Raw genomic sequence first — 17,117 nt, forward strand, 5'->3', positions numbered from 1 at the left:
AGATCCAGGGACAACAACATATATGAAAATGTTCCTGTACTGGCCCAAGAAAGGAGTCACTGGATGACAATGCTGTTTAAATTAAAATTTTACTTCCTTGTGTCAGTTTAATAGCCCACACGGTTCTGTTTCCACCGTGGCAGAAAAGCCTATTGACTAGCGGTGGTTAGTCATGCAATCACCTGGAACATCCTGGAAGCCAAGAGTACTGCATCCGTGATGGACTTCACGATCCCATAAACAAAATCACGCCCCCGGGTGAGCCCTGCTCTTGGCGATGAGCAAAAGTCATCTTACATTCACTGATGTACCTGCTGTTCACATCCTGTCCCAAGAACTTATGAAAACGGCTTTGGCATCAGTTGCCTGTGTTTTTATTGAGTGTACATTCCCACTCAAAGTTGGAGATCTGGGTTTTTTTTCCTTCTCTGTCTCTTGTTTTGTTTTTGCTGCTGCTGCTGCTGTTGTTGTTGTTGTTGTTGTGTGTATATAGTGCTGGGGATAGGACCTGTGTAGTGTTCACTATCCAAGCACTCTAACACAGACTTATACCCACTGCTCCAGATAGAAGTCTTTAGATAACAAGTTGACTCACCCAGATTCCAGCTGAAAGAAAGCTGAGCCCTTATAACAGCAAATGCATTGTTCATTTCTTCCCCTATGACTGAGTCAACTGCAAGAAGTGGTGAAACTCCTGCAGTTATTTGGCAACACAGTTCCTTTCACTCCTATCTAAATAAGGAAGTTCTGCCTGAATGTTATATAAAAACGTTTATCTTAACCTTTCTTTAGGGACTGAGCATATCCATTACCTTTTGTTTTGAAAATGTGTCCAGAGATGGGTTTCAGAGGGATTTTCAGAAAAGAATAGAATCCTGTCTTTGTTGGCTTTCTATCGCTGTAACAAAATACCCAAGACACAAACAACTTAAGAAGATGGAAGATCACAGCTAGAGGTCTATAGCTCCATTGCTATTTTGGCTGATAATGAGGTAGAGCACCATGGTGGTGACTGTGTTGTGAAGCTAATGTATCCTGGAATGACTTAAAGGAAAAACATGGGCTCAAGGCCCTGAAGACCAAGTTCTCATTACAGAGGACATGTATTTGTCCTCGAGGGACAGGGGGCAGGGAATAAGAGACAAAGACAGGAGATGGCGGTCAAGAGAGAAGGAAAGGGGACCAAGGGAAAGAAGGAAGAGTTATGTGTCAGGAGGACAAAGGACTGCCTCTGGATAGAGAAAAGACAAACATGGCCCATAGGCAAATGGTTGTTGGTTTATAAAGGTATGAGGGGAGACCATGCATTAGGATGAGGTGTTTAATTTTAATTGGGCATGTTAATTAGGTGAGCCCAAAGGGTGCTTTTGCTAGCTGGACTTTAGTAGTCAGCCTCAGGAGGACAAATTGGCCAAATAAGGGAATAGACCTTAGCAGCTAACTTTAGGAGTGTAATCTAATGGATTTTTAGCAAGGCAGAGGAATGGAGAGGAGGGCAAGGCCTGCCAGAGCCATATTCACCAGGCCTGAGCTGTCCAGAGTCCCTTCGATGACTAGGGAGGCAAACAGAGAAAACAGGGACACAGCAAGGGCCCAATATCCCCTTGGGCACCTTGACATCCTTCTTCTAAAGTTCTGTCTCTGAAATGTTCCGCTCCCCCCATTGGGTATCACTACAGACTGGAGATCAAACTTTTAACAAATGGCCTTTGGGGGTCATTCAAGATCCAAACCATAACGTCTTCTAAGAGGCAAAGCCAGATCATATTAGGGCTTTTACTATGAACAGCAAGATATTTATATTCAGCCAGGTCAGCCTTCAAGAGTACCGGCCACTCTCTGGCCTCTTCTTAGGTGCTGTCTCTTTTTAAAAATCTCTAAAACGGTGTGATTGGTGATCACAAAAGTTTCTGTTCTCAAGAGAACTGATTTTCGTCTAGCTTTACAATTGAAACAGCTCCCCTCAGCCTCTTTTAGCCACCGCCTTCAATCAGGATGGCATGCATCAACAACTCCCTGAAGGCTTTTTTGTAAGACTTAGTACATTTTTAGCATGAATGACAGTAGTCGGGCTCCTGTGAAAAAGCCCTCTTCTGTATAAAGACACCGTTGGTGCTCTGTTGCTGAGTCTTTTCAAATGGCATGTGCATGACAGTGCCTGTATCTAGGACTCACAGTTTGGAGGTATAGGGATAAGAATGTGATCTTATCCCAGTGAGGTTTATAACTTAACTTGATTCAAAATTAAAAAGAATCGCGGGGGGGGGGGGGCAGGCATCAGGAGATCATCTTTCTATAGGGTCTGCTGAGGGATGAAGTAAGTCTCCTGTTTGTTCTTTGTTCTTGATCTTGTGAAGGCAGATATGAGGATCTTTGGAGAAGGTTTTCTGTCTCCCAGGTTCTTTTTTTCTGAACTGTCATTTCAGTTCTAATGCCTCATATGGAAAACATGGCTTAGTGTTTTATAGTCGGTTTTATTTTAAAACACTTCTGCTTTAAACTTATCCTGAGAGTCAAAGCCTGGCAGGTAACCTTGGGGAGGTTACTTGCTTCTCAGTTCTGTAACCTATAAAACACAATTACATCTTCTTTTGAAGGTGGTGTGCTTTAGGTGCATATAAGGAAGCATCTAGCCTGACACTTGGCACATGCCACAAAAGTGGGACGTTGCTTCTTTTGGTCCACCTCCACACGGTCCACACACATGAAACTAAATATGGAAACCATGAAAGAAAAGTACATGTCAGTTCTGCAATTGTTTATACTGAATCTTTATCTGCTCATGAATTGCTTAGGTTCTATAATACTTGGACTATGAACAAAAAGGTTTCTGTTACATGCATGAACAATTGCAGGGGAGCCTGTCCTCCTGCATACACTCTAGCTACACAGGATGACAGACAGGCATGTCATAGCCTCACAATGTTTCTACTCCACATCGTGTTGACCAGTGAGCAGATTCTGAAGTAGCCATTTTAATCACAGGCTCTGACACTGGGGAAGTCGCCATTCCTTGGGGTGACTCATCCACCAATACCAGGAACAAAGGTATTTGCTAAGGGCCGCACTTCCTGAGTCATAAGCTTGCCCTGGTTTGCAAACTGCTGCCTGAGGCCCACATCTGGCCTGCCTCTTTTTGGGAGGCACGAATGATATTTACATCTTCAAAGACAAGAGGAAAACAGTTGTTCTGACATTCAATGACATTAAATTCAGCCTTGTGGTAATGAGGGAAGTTGCCACACCCTTAGCGTTAGCATATGATCTCTCTCCCCTCAGGTCCTCCCTGTGTATGATGGGAAATATTTACTCTCTGGAGGTCTCTTCCCCCAGGGGCCAGAGCTCCACAGCCCAGCTGTGAGTTCATTTCCTCCTTTCTTTCCCTTGCCTTCTCTCAGCTCTTGACTCCCAACTGCATAATAAAAGCCCCTATCTCACAGGACCTTATGAGGCCTACACAGATACATGTGTTCTGAAATGTGGACATTCATTTCGTTACTTTCCTTAAATTATATTTACCTTTGTCGTCATTATCACTTGGCACACTCTTTTCCTGAACGAAAAGCACAGGGGCGTACCAACTTGTTGGCAATCAGGGTAAGAGTTTCATTTGCAGTGCTCTTTTAAAACTCATTTCTTAAGGGAGAGGGGGAGTAATCAGAGTCTAGTGACTCCTTAGCATAGTCACTAACCCATAAAATGAATCCTGCATTAGCTGCAAACTTTTATTTGTGACACATATTTTTTGTTGTTGTCGCTTTCAAATTTAAGTCTCTAGAGCGTAGACTCAAATGTGAGTTCAGCCCTGATCGTTTAGCTTGTTAATGTGCCGAAACACAGAACAAGAACTCAAAACGCCTAATCCACCTGGACCGATCACCACGGTATTTGGAAACAGTAATTTTACCTCCCTAAGCAGACATAAAACAGGCCACACATTTGCTATGTGACCACAAGGACTATAGGAATTTTTCTCACTATTCACAACTTTGGTTTTGGGGTGTCTTTGAGAACTTAGGAGAAGTGCTGATGGCTTATCCAATGGCTCGAGTCAAGGTCTCCTCAATCTATGGTCAATCTTGTTCATTAAACGGTTTCTCAAGATGTTAAAGTCAGGGAAATGGGCAGACATGGTGACTCTTCCGGGAGGCTGAGGCCCTGAGTTCCAGGCTAGCCTGAGAGCCTGGGTCACAAAAGGAAAGCACAAACACTGTTTAGTCCTTAACAGTCAATAATAGCAAGCAAACATTTCTCTCTTATTGCAATTGTACTGAAAAGCGAAAAAGAAACTGTGAAACATTTTTTGAACAGCCCATGTGAGTTACACATCCTTTGCAATGTTCACCAGCACAGTTGTTTGTATTTGAATCATCCAGGAAATTAACAACTCGATTTTCTACGAATGATCTGGGTGAGGCTGTCCTGCCCTAAAAAATCCCTCTTCTACCCGACCCCCACACCCCCACGCCTAGCAATCATACAAGAGCTACACCCAGTTTAAAAGTTAGCCCACCCTCATTCAAAGCTAAACGCCCTCTTGCATAGTCCTGAAGTCTCACCCGGTTCTCAAAGGTGCTTTCCTATTTTGTCAAGTGTCTCCTTCACCCACTGAAGTTGCTTTTCCCTTCCCTTCCCTTCCCTTTCCCTTCCCTACAATTGTGCTCAGCGCTATTACCACACCGCCCCTGTCCAATAACCTAATGTAAATAGCAAATGACCCACAAAACAGCACAGTAGGAAGAAGAAGGGGAAAAAAAAAAATCCCCTAGCAGTGCGTGGATGTCGGAATGTTCTACTAGGCTGGGAGGGAGAACAGGTCCTGGTATGAACCCGTCTGGGGCCCTGGGTCACCGCTCGACCGTTGGTCGCCCGTGTGGCGCTAACCTAGCACGGAGGCAGCAAGGAGCGGGTGGCGCGCGGGGTGGCTCCGGGCGATTGGGGATGGACGGCGGTAGGGGTGAAGGGGAGGGTGTCCCCCGCGGGGCTGCGTGGTGCGCTCCGGGGCGGCTCCGGGCGGACGGGCGGAGCCGCGGATAAGCAGGGCAGGGCGGAGGCGCAGTCTGCACCATGGCGTATCCCGGGCACCCTGGCGCCGGCGGCGGGTACTACCCAGGCGGGGTAAGTGCAGTGCGCGCGGGCACCCCAGCCTCTAAGGCTCCCGGGGCGAATGGGCGCCACCGCCGCGCGGGAGGAGGCGGGGCGGGCGGATTCCCTGTCCCAGATGATCCCAGCGCGTTTTCCTGGCCCCCTCATGTCCAGTGTTGGCCCCCGCTCTAGTTTCCTGCCCCATTTCTTCTTAGGGGCTCTCCCAGGCTCACGGGTGTGGGGGTTGCGCCCCGGGAAGCCCACTCGGTGACTCTGAAATGCGGCATAAGATAGTGCAAGCTAGGTGTTAACTTCCTGCTCTCGCTCGGAATGCCCCCGAAGCAACAACAGCCATCTTGATCTAGAATGGTCCTGTGGTCACTCCCTTGAAAAGAAAGTGACAGAGAGACCAAAAAGTCTGTAGAAATGAGCTGACATCCTAGAGGAAGGCCACTTGTCAGGGGGTCGGATATGTACTGTCAGAGACAGAGGGACCCACATCTGAGAAACCCCTTTCTTCCCGCCTGTCAGCCCTGAACCAACTCCAGCCTTACCTAGTTCTTTAAGTACTTCTAAAGCATCATAGAAACTGTTACAAACAAACAAACAAACAAATAAAAAAACCTAAACAAACAAAAAATAAAAACCAATAGGAAAACAATCCAAAGCCTTGTACCAGATGGCTTGCTTCTGTTACGTTGACCTCTGTAACCTCCTGCTTAACAAGGAATTTTTAAGTGGCTCTGCATATAGTGACATCACTTTCACATCGCCAGTCCTTTTAACTTTCAAAGGAGCAGGAATGGAAAAGCCCGGTGGGTTATTGTACTGGAGTGTGCGGGGTGGGGAGGTAGGTCCCAGGAAGGGCCCATAGGCACCAATTCTCTGGGCTTTGTACGGAAGCCTTGCATGTTGAAAGCATAAACGTGACTCTGTATCTAATGTCTTTGTATTTCCTTTTCACAGTATGGAGGGGCTCCTGGAGGGCCTGCGTTTCCCGGACAAACTCAGGACCCGCTATATGGTTACTTTGCTGCTGTGGCTGGACAGGTTAGCCTTTCTTTTTTAATCTTGAAGGGTTGTTGCATTCTGTTTGTGTTAGCATTTAGTGCAATGGCAGCAGAACGATCTTTGCCCTGCAGACGGGTCCCTTTGCCTGGGTGAAAGATAGAAAAAGAAAAAGAAAAACTAAAACATTCTTTATTTTAGTTCTGAACAAAGTTGGACATAGTATTGCTGGTGTTCATCACAGCTCAGTTCACAACTAAGCTTGTGATTGAACTAGGGTTCAATTGACCCAGAGGGGGATTATAAAAACACTTTGGAGATCAACAAAGTATAAAGGTGCCTTTAGGACTGTATATTCAGGGTAGAGAAAGGTTTGCTCACAGAACAGAAATTGAAGATCTGAACAGAAAAACCTCTGTTTGACCAACCTAAAGGCATACATTAGTCATTATTCTGTGTCCCAATTATGGTAGGCATCTACTTTCAGTTGAATTTGATAATTAATCATTTACCCCCGTAGGAGGTGAGAAGAGTTCTAAAGAGCCATTGGCTTCCAACATGAGAGCTGCTATCAGTATTTAGAAGGTAGCCTTTACTCCTGGCAGATGCTCTCACTTAGCAGGCTTTCTATGTCCTTATTAGGTGTTGTGGCCTGCTGACCCCAGGAAAGAATGCAGGTCAGCTAGTCACAAGGCCTAAGCAGAGAGTTGTATGACAGATGTACGGCTGCCTTGAGGAAGGACATTTGCCCTAGCTTGCAAGGTCACCGTGTGTTTGGTAAATGTAGTGTGGACGTCATCCAGCCATGTCTAGAAAGGATGTTATTTCTACTTAAGCCAGAAAGGACAAAATGATAATTTGAAATGCTCTAGAATGTGCTAAGCAAAATCCTCAGGCCACCTTTGAAAGAGGTACTCTAAGAAACACAGCTTTGAGAGTTTGAATGGAAAATGGAGTCGAAAACCGGGAGACTTTCCTCTCGAGTATCTACTTAATATGTTATTGATCTGTGTCTTTGAAACCGCAAGACACAGCACACCTCAAGGCTAGCATTCTTAGATTGCTGGTGTCGCCAGCGTGTAAGTGACCCCACCTGCTTGGCTTTCAGCAGCCCCGGCCTCTAGTCCACACATTCATCTTCTTGCTCTTGTTCCCTATTTATAACAATGGACTGAGCCAACTTGGATTCATGTATTTTATTTTTAAAATCCCTAAAAATGACATGTGTCTTAGTTCTGAATTCAATCAGCCAGGAAGTAGGTACCAGGAGCCTAGCCTGTATCTTCTGCATATAATGGTGAATGGGAAACCCTGACTCCTGAGTCATCAGTTGATCCAAGAGCCTCCTTGGACCAAGTCTTGTATTAACTGGTGCCTGGAAGTCTGCTATACACCCTACTTCCTCCATCTCTCAAAAAGGGAGTTGGGGGATATGTTTTTTTTTTTAAGCAATTCCACAACTAATTTTAAAATGGTTAATTTTGATGACAAATATTCTTTCACTATTAAATTACTTCTGGAAGTAGGATAAGGAGAAGAAAACCCAGTTTTGAAAGGCGTTTCTTTAAAAAAAAATTGCTGGATATAATAATTTTCTCTTGTTAGCGTTGCTTAAGGACTTGAAAGTACAGGTCACCATCAGGATTCCTCTTCCTATTTGTTTAAAGGATGGACAGATTGATGCTGACGAGTTGCAGAGATGTCTAACACAGTCTGGCATCGCTGGAGGATACAAACGTAAGTTCTTGGTCTTAGAATCTGTCTGATAATACTCCTGTTCTCTGTACTTCAGTTGTGAACTTACTGTTCCTTTAAAGAAATCGACCTCTTCGGACCCACCAAGCTATTTTATTTAAAGGTTAGTTGAACATAGTTCCTAACAAGCCATTCCAGCTTGCCAGACGAGTTAGCGGATTTCTTGGATTTGAGTTCCCTGTTACCTGGAACCATTCAAACCAGTGAGACAATTCTGGTGTCCTCCCTCCCAGAGGACAAGGTAGAGTGCTGAAATGGAATCCGCCAGATCAGGTATCATTAGTGATAAGTACTAACATGTACCACTGACTTGGCCAAGTGCTTGTTCTCTCCTGACTCTGGTGGCACTGAGCGAGTGGTCCCATCTCTGGGCTCTGGGCTTGCTACTTGGCAATACAAACATCTGCTGGTCATGACATTCCCTTGGTCATTCTTTCTTTCACCAGAGACAATGTGTTCATGGTGAGGACAGAGCAGCCTTCCTGCTGTCTCCTCATCCTCCTGGGTCCTCTGCAACTGCGTGAGCACCCCTGTTGTTTAGCACATCCCCATTCTTCCTGCCCTTTTAGCACTGTGCTCAAGCTGCAAACAGGGAAATAAATGCTGCAGAGACGCCACATCCTAGGTAGAGCTTATCATCCCATGTACTCTGCTTTTTATTTCAAGCCTTGACCATGTGAAGTGTTTGGGACAGATAATAGTGACTTAACCCAAGTGTGCATCCTTCTAACTTCATTCTATTCGTTAGTGAAGTGAGAACACCAAACAGACCCCTCAACTTCACACTAAGCTATAAGTTAAAATGTTCACACTAGAACTCCTGCCGAAGGGTTTGCAGTGGCCTCTTCAGCTGTTTGAAGCTCTGTGTTCTCTAGACGGGCATCTTTAAAACACTTGTGTACCTATTGGTATCATGCCTTGTTTTGTGTGACTTCAATGCCCTATTATTAGTTCCTAGTTGGTAAATTAATTCAAAAGAAGAGCCTTTCACGTTTCTGTCATTTAATTTGGTCCTAAACAAGAGAAGCACTTCCTAGGTGTAGGGAAATGAGCAGTGTTGATGATATTTAAATTGTTAATTTTTAGCATCAAGCAATTGAAATAAACAAGAGAGATAAACAAGGAATATCTTATTAGTAGAAGAGATGCATCAGATTTTAAAACATACTGAAGTACACTGCACAGCCTTAGAGAGCAGTTCCTTTAAGAATTCTATTTTGAGGACTGGCGAGATGAGTTAGCTGGTCTTTGCCTCCAAGACTGATGGCCTGAATTCAAGCCCTGTGTTTCACACCAACTCCTGAAAGTTGTCCTATGACTCTGACTCTTCCTCTCTCTGACTCTCACTCCACCACCAACCCACACACACGGAAATAAATACATAAAATTTGTAATAACAAATTTTGACATATTTACTCAAGAAAGTCACTCCTCTGTTGGCCTTGGGTCAGTGCATCATCAGAAGGCATTTGCTGAAACACAAGGGCCTTGTGATGTGGTTACTTAGCTTCGTTCCCTGTAACGTCCATGATAACACCACCCAGCCTCTGGGCTGTCACAGTTCTGCGCTACAGAAACTATACAGCTATCTATCTTTTAATCCCAGCTGCCCACAGAACTGGAGTGGAGGGGGGCATGTAGCAAACTACAGACAAGAACCAGTCATCCCTAGAGGGAGTGTTGATGGGGAAATCTCCAGTTTCTAGAACAGAGATTGAGCTTCTCCTTTCCTTGAATTCAGGGGTTCCTCGGCAAGAAGTGTGACAGAGGCAGGTAGAGGCTTTGTTCCTTGCTAGGCCTGGTGCATCGTGTTCCTACTGGAAGAAAAGATGTCTGAGGCACTGTGGTAGAGCAAAGAGAAGCAGCAGCAGAGGCCAGTCACCTCGTGCATGGCTTTGGAGTTACATCAAGTGACTCACATTAAGAAAAAAACTGCTCCCAGGTGAAAATGCAGGGAGGATAATTGAGCAAGACCCGTTTGCCTCACCTGAATTTATTGGACATCCATACTTTAGCTTTATTTCATGTTGTGTCTCTTAGTACCTAATACTCAGTACAGTACTCCTAATACCTAGACCTGCATCTATCAATTACTTGTTGGGTGGCTGTTGGCTAATGCATTGGAAAAACGTTCTAGAAAAGAGAAATTATCTCTGGTAATCTGTGCCTATAGTCTGAGCACTTGGGAGGTAGAGGCATGAGGAGTAAGAATTCAAGGTCATCGTCTATACAGAGATGAAGGCAGCCTGGACTACGTGAGATTCTGTCTCAAAAAGCCAAATAAATAAATTAAATGAAGAAACCATAGGCCTATAACCATATTGGTCTTTTATTTAATATATGTAACTTTTAGGTATCAGTAAAACTCATGCTATTCTATTAAAAAAAATAGCCCACTTCCCCCTTAACTTTACATTGCACTACAGCTCCTCTCTAGGGTCAGAATTCAGTCCATCCACCACCCATTTCATCCCTTCAACCAGCCTGTCTATTTTGATGGACAGTTACACCAGGTGTGCAGAAACAGCTCTACCTGGTGAAGATCCCAGGGATAAGTACTGAGGCTGGGATCATACCAGCAGGCACATGGTCTGGACAGGAGAGAGCCTACAGAATTGATACCTAGGCTGAAGAAAAAACAATGATGCCGGGGGGCGGGGGGAGGGGGGGAGGTTCGCGGAGGTGGGGGGGTGTAGGTACATAATTAAAGCATATAGAATCATGTATCTGAAAGACACAGTGGAAGCATGGCTCAGTTACGGAAGTGAGAAATCCCCTGTGGAGGTCCTGCCTGGTTGTTGGTGGACTGGGAAAATTCATGAACGTCCTCATATGGAGGGGTTCTGGGCTTTACCCTGGGAGCAGAACAACACTTGCCACTCCAGCCACAAGGTAAAGACAAATTGAGAGTATAAAATAATGAGTTCACTTTAAAGGAAATAAAGAGCCACACAGGAAGGACTACGGTTCAGGAACGTGGACTCAAGTTACCTTGATTGGCATGCCACAATGGAAGAAGTCACGTGAACTCTTATAGTCAAACGATAAGAGAATGTCAGGAACAAGGACTGTGCCATTTCCACTGATGGGAAGAGCAAGTACACTACAGCAAAGTGGAGGCCGTAGCTTCCAGCCGTTACAACATTCGCAGCTGTAGGACAGGGAGATAGATGCTAGAGGTCTGTAAAGCACAGTGATACGTTCTATGGAGTATTTCTACTAGGAACGAAGACATTGGGTCAGATCCAATGGTTCTGGCTATCTGGCTAATGGTCAGGGTTATTGGCTATTAAAGGCCCCAAGTAGTCCAAGCTATTTCCAGCCTGTGAGCTATAGCATTCTGTCTACACAGTGTTCTGCTCAGCCAAGATTACCAGACTGCAGGACCTCAGTATTGTTACAGATTCTTTAGACAGTTCCAGATCATAGGAACTAGAGAGTGGCTAAGTAGAACAGAACTAGGGATGTCTGTTAAGGAGCCCACGGAGTCCTACAGCTTAAAGAAATGACTAAGCCAAGAGCAACAGTGGGGCTGTCAGTTGATGTTAACCCTATTTAGAAGGTGATTGAATGTTGGGGGAGGGGAGGTTGGGATTCCCACTGGTACCTATAACATGGGGCAGATCCATGAACAGTGCAATTTTTGCAACTAGGCCATGTTTGCCACCCAGTTCACAAAACTAGTGTAAGCCACATGTGGTGAACTCCTGTCCCATACAAAATGAGTAGCATGTTTTGAAGAGTGAATTAATAATAAAATCACAATTACTTTGATTCCAATGTAATGTAAAATGTTGAAATTATATTTATTATGTTCTTCTTTGGTTTAACAGCTTTTAATCTGGAGACTTGTCGCCTTATGGTTTCAATGTTGGATGTATCCTTTATCTTAATGGTTGTCTAGAGTGTTTTTCCGTGGCAAAGACGTATCAAGACAGCTCATCTCAAGGTTAATTACAAGTAAACACAAAATAGAAAGTAATCACCAAAAAGCTTTGAGAAATAACTAGCTATTAGATGTAAGTCAGTGTGACACCACCGACAGGAAGTTTAGTAGACAGAGGTGTTGCTCAAGACTACAAAGGAGCCAGAGGTGTGGCTGGCTCATGCCTATAATCCCAGAACTCAGATGCAGAGGCAGCAGGAGGATCACTGAGTTTGAGCAGGTTTGAGGGCAGCATGTGCTATATATTGCAAGTTGGTGAGCCAGAGCTCCAGAGATCCTTTCAAGAGAGATGGTGGGAGAGAGAGAGAGAGAGGAGACGAGGAGAGAAAGACAAGAGAGAGAGACGCGAGAGAGAGAGAGAGGAGAGAGGGAGGATAGGAGAGGAGGGAGAGAGCAGAGAGAGAGAGAGAGAGAGGTGTGTGTGTGTTAGAGTTAGTCACCCAGGGTACTTCTCACCTCAGCTCACTTCTTCAGGTGAATACTTGGGTCTGAGGGCTTAGCAAGGAAGTATCAGAGCACGTAGGAAATGTAGCCCAATTCCACTAAGAAAACTGCTCTCTACTTATGACTTACAATGCCATATTGCCTTCTCATATTCAGACCATGTGGCCGTCTGTTTCTCACAGTAAAAGTGGCTATCCATTCATATAATTCCTGATAGTTTCATGGTTCTTCTTGCTGTAGGTAGGTTATTGTATTTATGTGTAATAATATAAATGTATATATAAAAAAAGAAAAAGAAAAATATTGTCAAACAAAAAAAATGACGGTTCAGAGCTTTAAAACCATTGGTCATTTACTATATTATTAATCATTACTTTTTAAAATATCATATCAACAAGAATACAGACTAGCTTTTTAAATTTTGGGGTATCTTTTTGCCATCTTAGCAGAAAGAACACTGAATTCTCCCTTACTTCTCTTTGTTCTCTCTCGTGTAATCATTAAAGATGTGAAATGAGACTGTTCTAGTCCTTGATCATAGTCCAGAGAGATATGTCTGGCACAATGGGGTTCAATGAATTTAAAGAGCTCTGGGCTGTGCTGAACGGCTGGAGACAACACTTCATCAGCTTCGACAGTGACAGGAGTGGAACAGTGGACCCCCAGGAACTGCAGAAGGCCCTGACGACAATGGGTGTGTGTCACCAACTAGCGCTCTCCATTGGCTGCTAAATGTGTTTTGTGTTTCCCTAAAAGTATGTGCTACATGAGGACAACTTCTTCCTTCCTTCCTTCCTTCTTTCCTCCTTCCTTCCTTCCTTCTTTCCTTCCTTCCTTCCTTCCTTCCTCTTTCCTTCCTTCTTTCTTCCTTCCTTCTTCTTCCTTCTTTCCTTCCTTCCTTCTTTCCTTCCTTCCTTCTTCCTTCCTTCTTTCCTTCCTTCCTTCTTTCCTTCCTTCCTTCTTCCTTCCTTCTTTCCTTCCTTTTTCCTTCCTTTCTTCCTTCTTCCTTTCCTTCCTTTCTTCCTTCCTTCCTTCCTTTTTTCTTCCAGTTTCAATTGTGTTTATTTTTAATGTCTTTGTTGTTGGTTTGGGCCTTGGGGGATTTTTTGTTTGCTTGTTTGCTTGTTTGCTTGTTTGTCTGTTTGTTTGACAAGCCTTCAACCTTTTCTTGCTGGGTGATTTTTCTGCCTTCTAGGCTTCAGGTTGAGCCCACAAACTGTGAATTCAGTTGCAAAGCGATACAGCACTAGTGGGAAGATCACCTTTGACGACTACATCGCCTGCTGCGTCAAACTGAGGGCTCTCACAGGTGTGTTCCATAAAGCTGGTCCTCATGACCAGGAGCAGAGAAGACCCTTTTCTTTTAATGACGTTTGTCATTTCTCATGCCTCCTAACTTCTGTTCTGCCCAAATTTTTTATAGTTTTAGGGGGTGCTTTAGCAGATCCTTAACACAGCTAGTTAGCAAATGGGCATAATATGTTATTCAGAATTTTTTAGGTGAATGAGTTGTCATAGTACATTTTATTAAAATGCCACAGATTTAACCATCTATTTGTAAGAACATTTGTTTGTGGTGTTAGTGTCACGGAGAGCTTACACTTGCTAGGTAAACACTGGGCCACCGTGCTACACCCACAGCCCTAATTTGTGCAATATCGGTTGATCACGAGTACAGGTGTGAGTAATTCCCTTCAACTGTGGATGTTTGAAAAGATCACAATTAAAGTAAATTTGGGGGGCAGCAAGGCTGAAATTAGTGAGTTATTTCATCACAGTCCATTTCTCATATTAGGGACTGTATCCATGTGCTTCCGGTGTGAGCAGCGTGTATGTTACTATGGTGATGAGAACCCTCTGCTCTCTCCGCAGTTAAGGGCCTATAAGCTAAACTGCTTTAACGAACTGAGACCAGTCGTTTTTTATCAGATCCACACTGAAAACTACCATTGGCTACCTTTTGTCTATGATGTCACCTTTTTATCTCAAGTCTCTTAGTATTCCTATTTTTCTTTGGCCTTATGTTGACTGGCTGTAGAATTTAAATGTTATTCACCTTTGATCCCAATGCCCAATAGTGAGCTGTTGTGATTTTAGAAAAGCCACTTGAAGAAAAGCTACATTTTACTATGTTGTTTTGCAGATAGCTTCCGAAGGCGGGATTCTGGTCAACAAGGAGTTGTGAATTTCTCCTATGATGATGTAAGTGTCAGTAGATAAAAGCTAAGTAAAAGTTGTAGTGTATGAAAATAGGGTTCCCTGTTGAAGTTAGCTATTAAGAATGTGGACGTGGCGGCTCGTGGCACTTGGGAGGCTGATGCAAGCGCATTGCCAGGAATTCAAGGCCAGCCAGAGCTGTGCTTGTGAGACTCTGCCGAAAGCCATCAAACAAACAAACAAACAAACAAAAACAAAACAAAACAAAAGCAAGCAAATAAAAACCATGGTGGTTTATGCCTGTAATTCTAGCACTTCTGAAGCGGAGGCTGGAGGATTGCATCAAATTCAGCCCTGTCCTGTTGCACTTATTGGCTGGGTCATAGAAGCAGATTTCCTTGGTTGCTCTGAGACTGAGTAAAGTGATTATCATAATAAGGATGCCTCTTGCAGGCTGGGACGATAACCTGGTTGCAGACAACCATGAGGAACTCGGCTCAGTCCTCAGAACACATGGGCAACAAGCTGGGCATTCTGTTGTAACCACTTCTGTGAAGTAGAGACGGGTTATCTCTGGGCTTGCTGACCATCCAGCCTCTCCTGCTTAGTGAGTTCTAGGCCAGGGAGAAAGACTCTCAAAAGGTGGCTATCGCTTGAGGCATGAAACTTGAGGTTGTCCTTAGCCCGGACACACATCCTGACACATAGCATGTACCATATACACACGTCCTGACACACACCTCACACCACATACACATATCTACAAAGTAACAGTAAGATATTTTTTCAGAGCTGTGGTCAGGTTTCAGCCAGCTGTGTCTGGAGATGTCCTGCCAATGCAGACGTTTCATGTGTTCTCACCCTGTATAAAACAGACATCATGAGAGGTAGCTTACAGCTGTGCTTCGCATACCTACACCGTTCCCTAAGAACATACAGCTGACGCCAGATTAAACCATGATTTAAAACATGCTATTTATGGAGGTAACCTCAGGAATGGGAAAAGCTTAGATTTTGGCATCAGAGGGAACCACTAATGTGGTTTCTACATACCCTAATCTTTGGTTTCTTTTTCTCTCAAATATGACCCATCAAGTTGGCTTAGCAGAACTGATGCAGGAATTAGCATTGCATTAGCTCCTTCTCAGTGTTAGAGAGTAAGCTCGGGGTGAGGGGGTGGGGGGGGGGGGTGGGGGGGGTGGGGGGGTGGGAGGGCATGGTTCTCAGCCTCTGGATCATAACCCTTTAGTGCATATCAGACATTTACAGTACAATTCATAACAGTAGCAAAAAATTGCAGTTATGAAGTTATGAAGTAGCTACAAAAACAACTGTATAATCGTGGGTCACCACAACATGAGCAGTTGTACTAAAGGTCTGCAGCACTGGGAAGGTTGAGAGCCGCTGCTCTGCTGGGTCTAGTTGGGGTGGCAGCACTGCACAGCAAATCCCTATGTTGCTAAATGTGAGTTTCTGAGTTGCTGGAGCAAGGTCAGCTTTTCTCTTTCTGGGCGTGCATGGCCTTCACTCGGATGAGGCAAATGTTGAAGGGCGATTGTGTTCAGAGTAGTGGGGGTGAAATCGCAGTCTGAAACTGCTGACGTGCTATGACAGTGCAAAGTGGGCAAGTCCTTTTGACCATGACTGTTTCTAGACTCTTAAACATTATTTAGGATTTCGGTTCTTTAGCTCTTGAAGGGATCCGTCCTTCCTATAAAGTGAGAAGCTCATCAGCCTTTACAAAAGAAAGTCCCCCTAAAAGTAAGACGTGGCAGCTGCCCGCAGAGGGGCAGTGGCACCCACGGTACTTGGTGGCCTGTCTTTAACGCTGGTCTTCCTTTCAGTTTATTCAGTGTGTCATGACCGTCTAAGTCAGGAGGCAGCTGCCTGAATGTCCTCAGCATTCCAACTGGAGCCCGCCCTCGTTCCTCCAGCTGCTGAATGTCCTCAGCATTCCACTGGAGCCCGCCCTCGCTTCCTCCCTGCCTTCAGTGCCGTGTGCACGGACACTCCACGACAACGATTGAACAGGATCATAACTTTATATAGAACCGAAGCTTCATCTTTAGTTTTGATAATAAGTTCTTTGGAAGTTTGATAAATATTAAGAACAGTGGGTTATACCAGTCAGAACCCCTGAGCCATTATCAATTATGCCTTATTTTCTGCTCCACCCCATTTTATATAAGGTATGCAAAACATGTAATGCATATTATGGGTTTTCTCATGACACCTGAAATCTTTTCATCAGACTTGGCTGTTATTCTTTTCTTTTCCCCCCTGAGAACTGTGGTTAAAAGTTTTGTGTGGGCAAGTCTTATATAAGTAGATCCACAGCAGGGCAAAACAAACCAGTGACCATGGCAGTCCACGTGCTAGAAAGTATACGCTTTAGGACTTAACCAGCTGAAAGCCTTGTGAGTGGACAGAGATACATAGATAGCATCTGCCTCTTTAAAAACTTACAGATAATTTGAGTGACAAATACTGTCACCAAGGCCTTCTTTCTCATCCACTCAAGCTTTTGTTAATTATACTTACAAGCTTAAACTTGTCAGAACAAGACTAAAGGGAAATAATATATATACTAACTCTTTATTCTTGACTAATGAGATTCTAGATGACTTTAATTTCCTTTATATATTTCTGTATCTCCCAACTTTTTTTTTTAATTATGTGTATGCTTCCATTTCAAAACCAGATGTCAGGGTAGAGAGACAGC

The 17,117-nt window shown here is 44.2% G+C and overlaps 1 protein-coding gene across 1 annotated transcript; it reads left to right on the forward strand.

Moving 5' to 3' along the window:
- The first annotated feature begins 4,998 nt into the window (after positions 1-4,998).
- LOC127194571 (sorcin) lies at positions 4,999-16,329 on the forward strand. Its single transcript, XM_051152029.1, has 8 exons — positions 4,999-5,118; positions 6,052-6,135; positions 7,761-7,830; positions 11,682-11,725; positions 12,785-12,932; positions 13,434-13,547; positions 14,382-14,440; positions 16,240-16,329. Exons 1-8 carry the CDS (start codon positions 5,068-5,070, stop codon positions 16,264-16,266), a joined length of 597 nt encoding a protein of 198 aa, XP_051007986.1. The 5' UTR covers positions 4,999-5,067; the 3' UTR covers positions 16,267-16,329.
- The last annotated feature ends 788 nt before the right edge of the window (positions 16,330-17,117 follow it).

Source organism: Acomys russatus, chromosome 10, assembly GCF_903995435.1.
Source record: "Acomys russatus chromosome 10, mAcoRus1.1, whole genome shotgun sequence".
Classification (NCBI taxonomy): domain Eukaryota; kingdom Metazoa; phylum Chordata; class Mammalia; order Rodentia; family Muridae; genus Acomys; species Acomys russatus.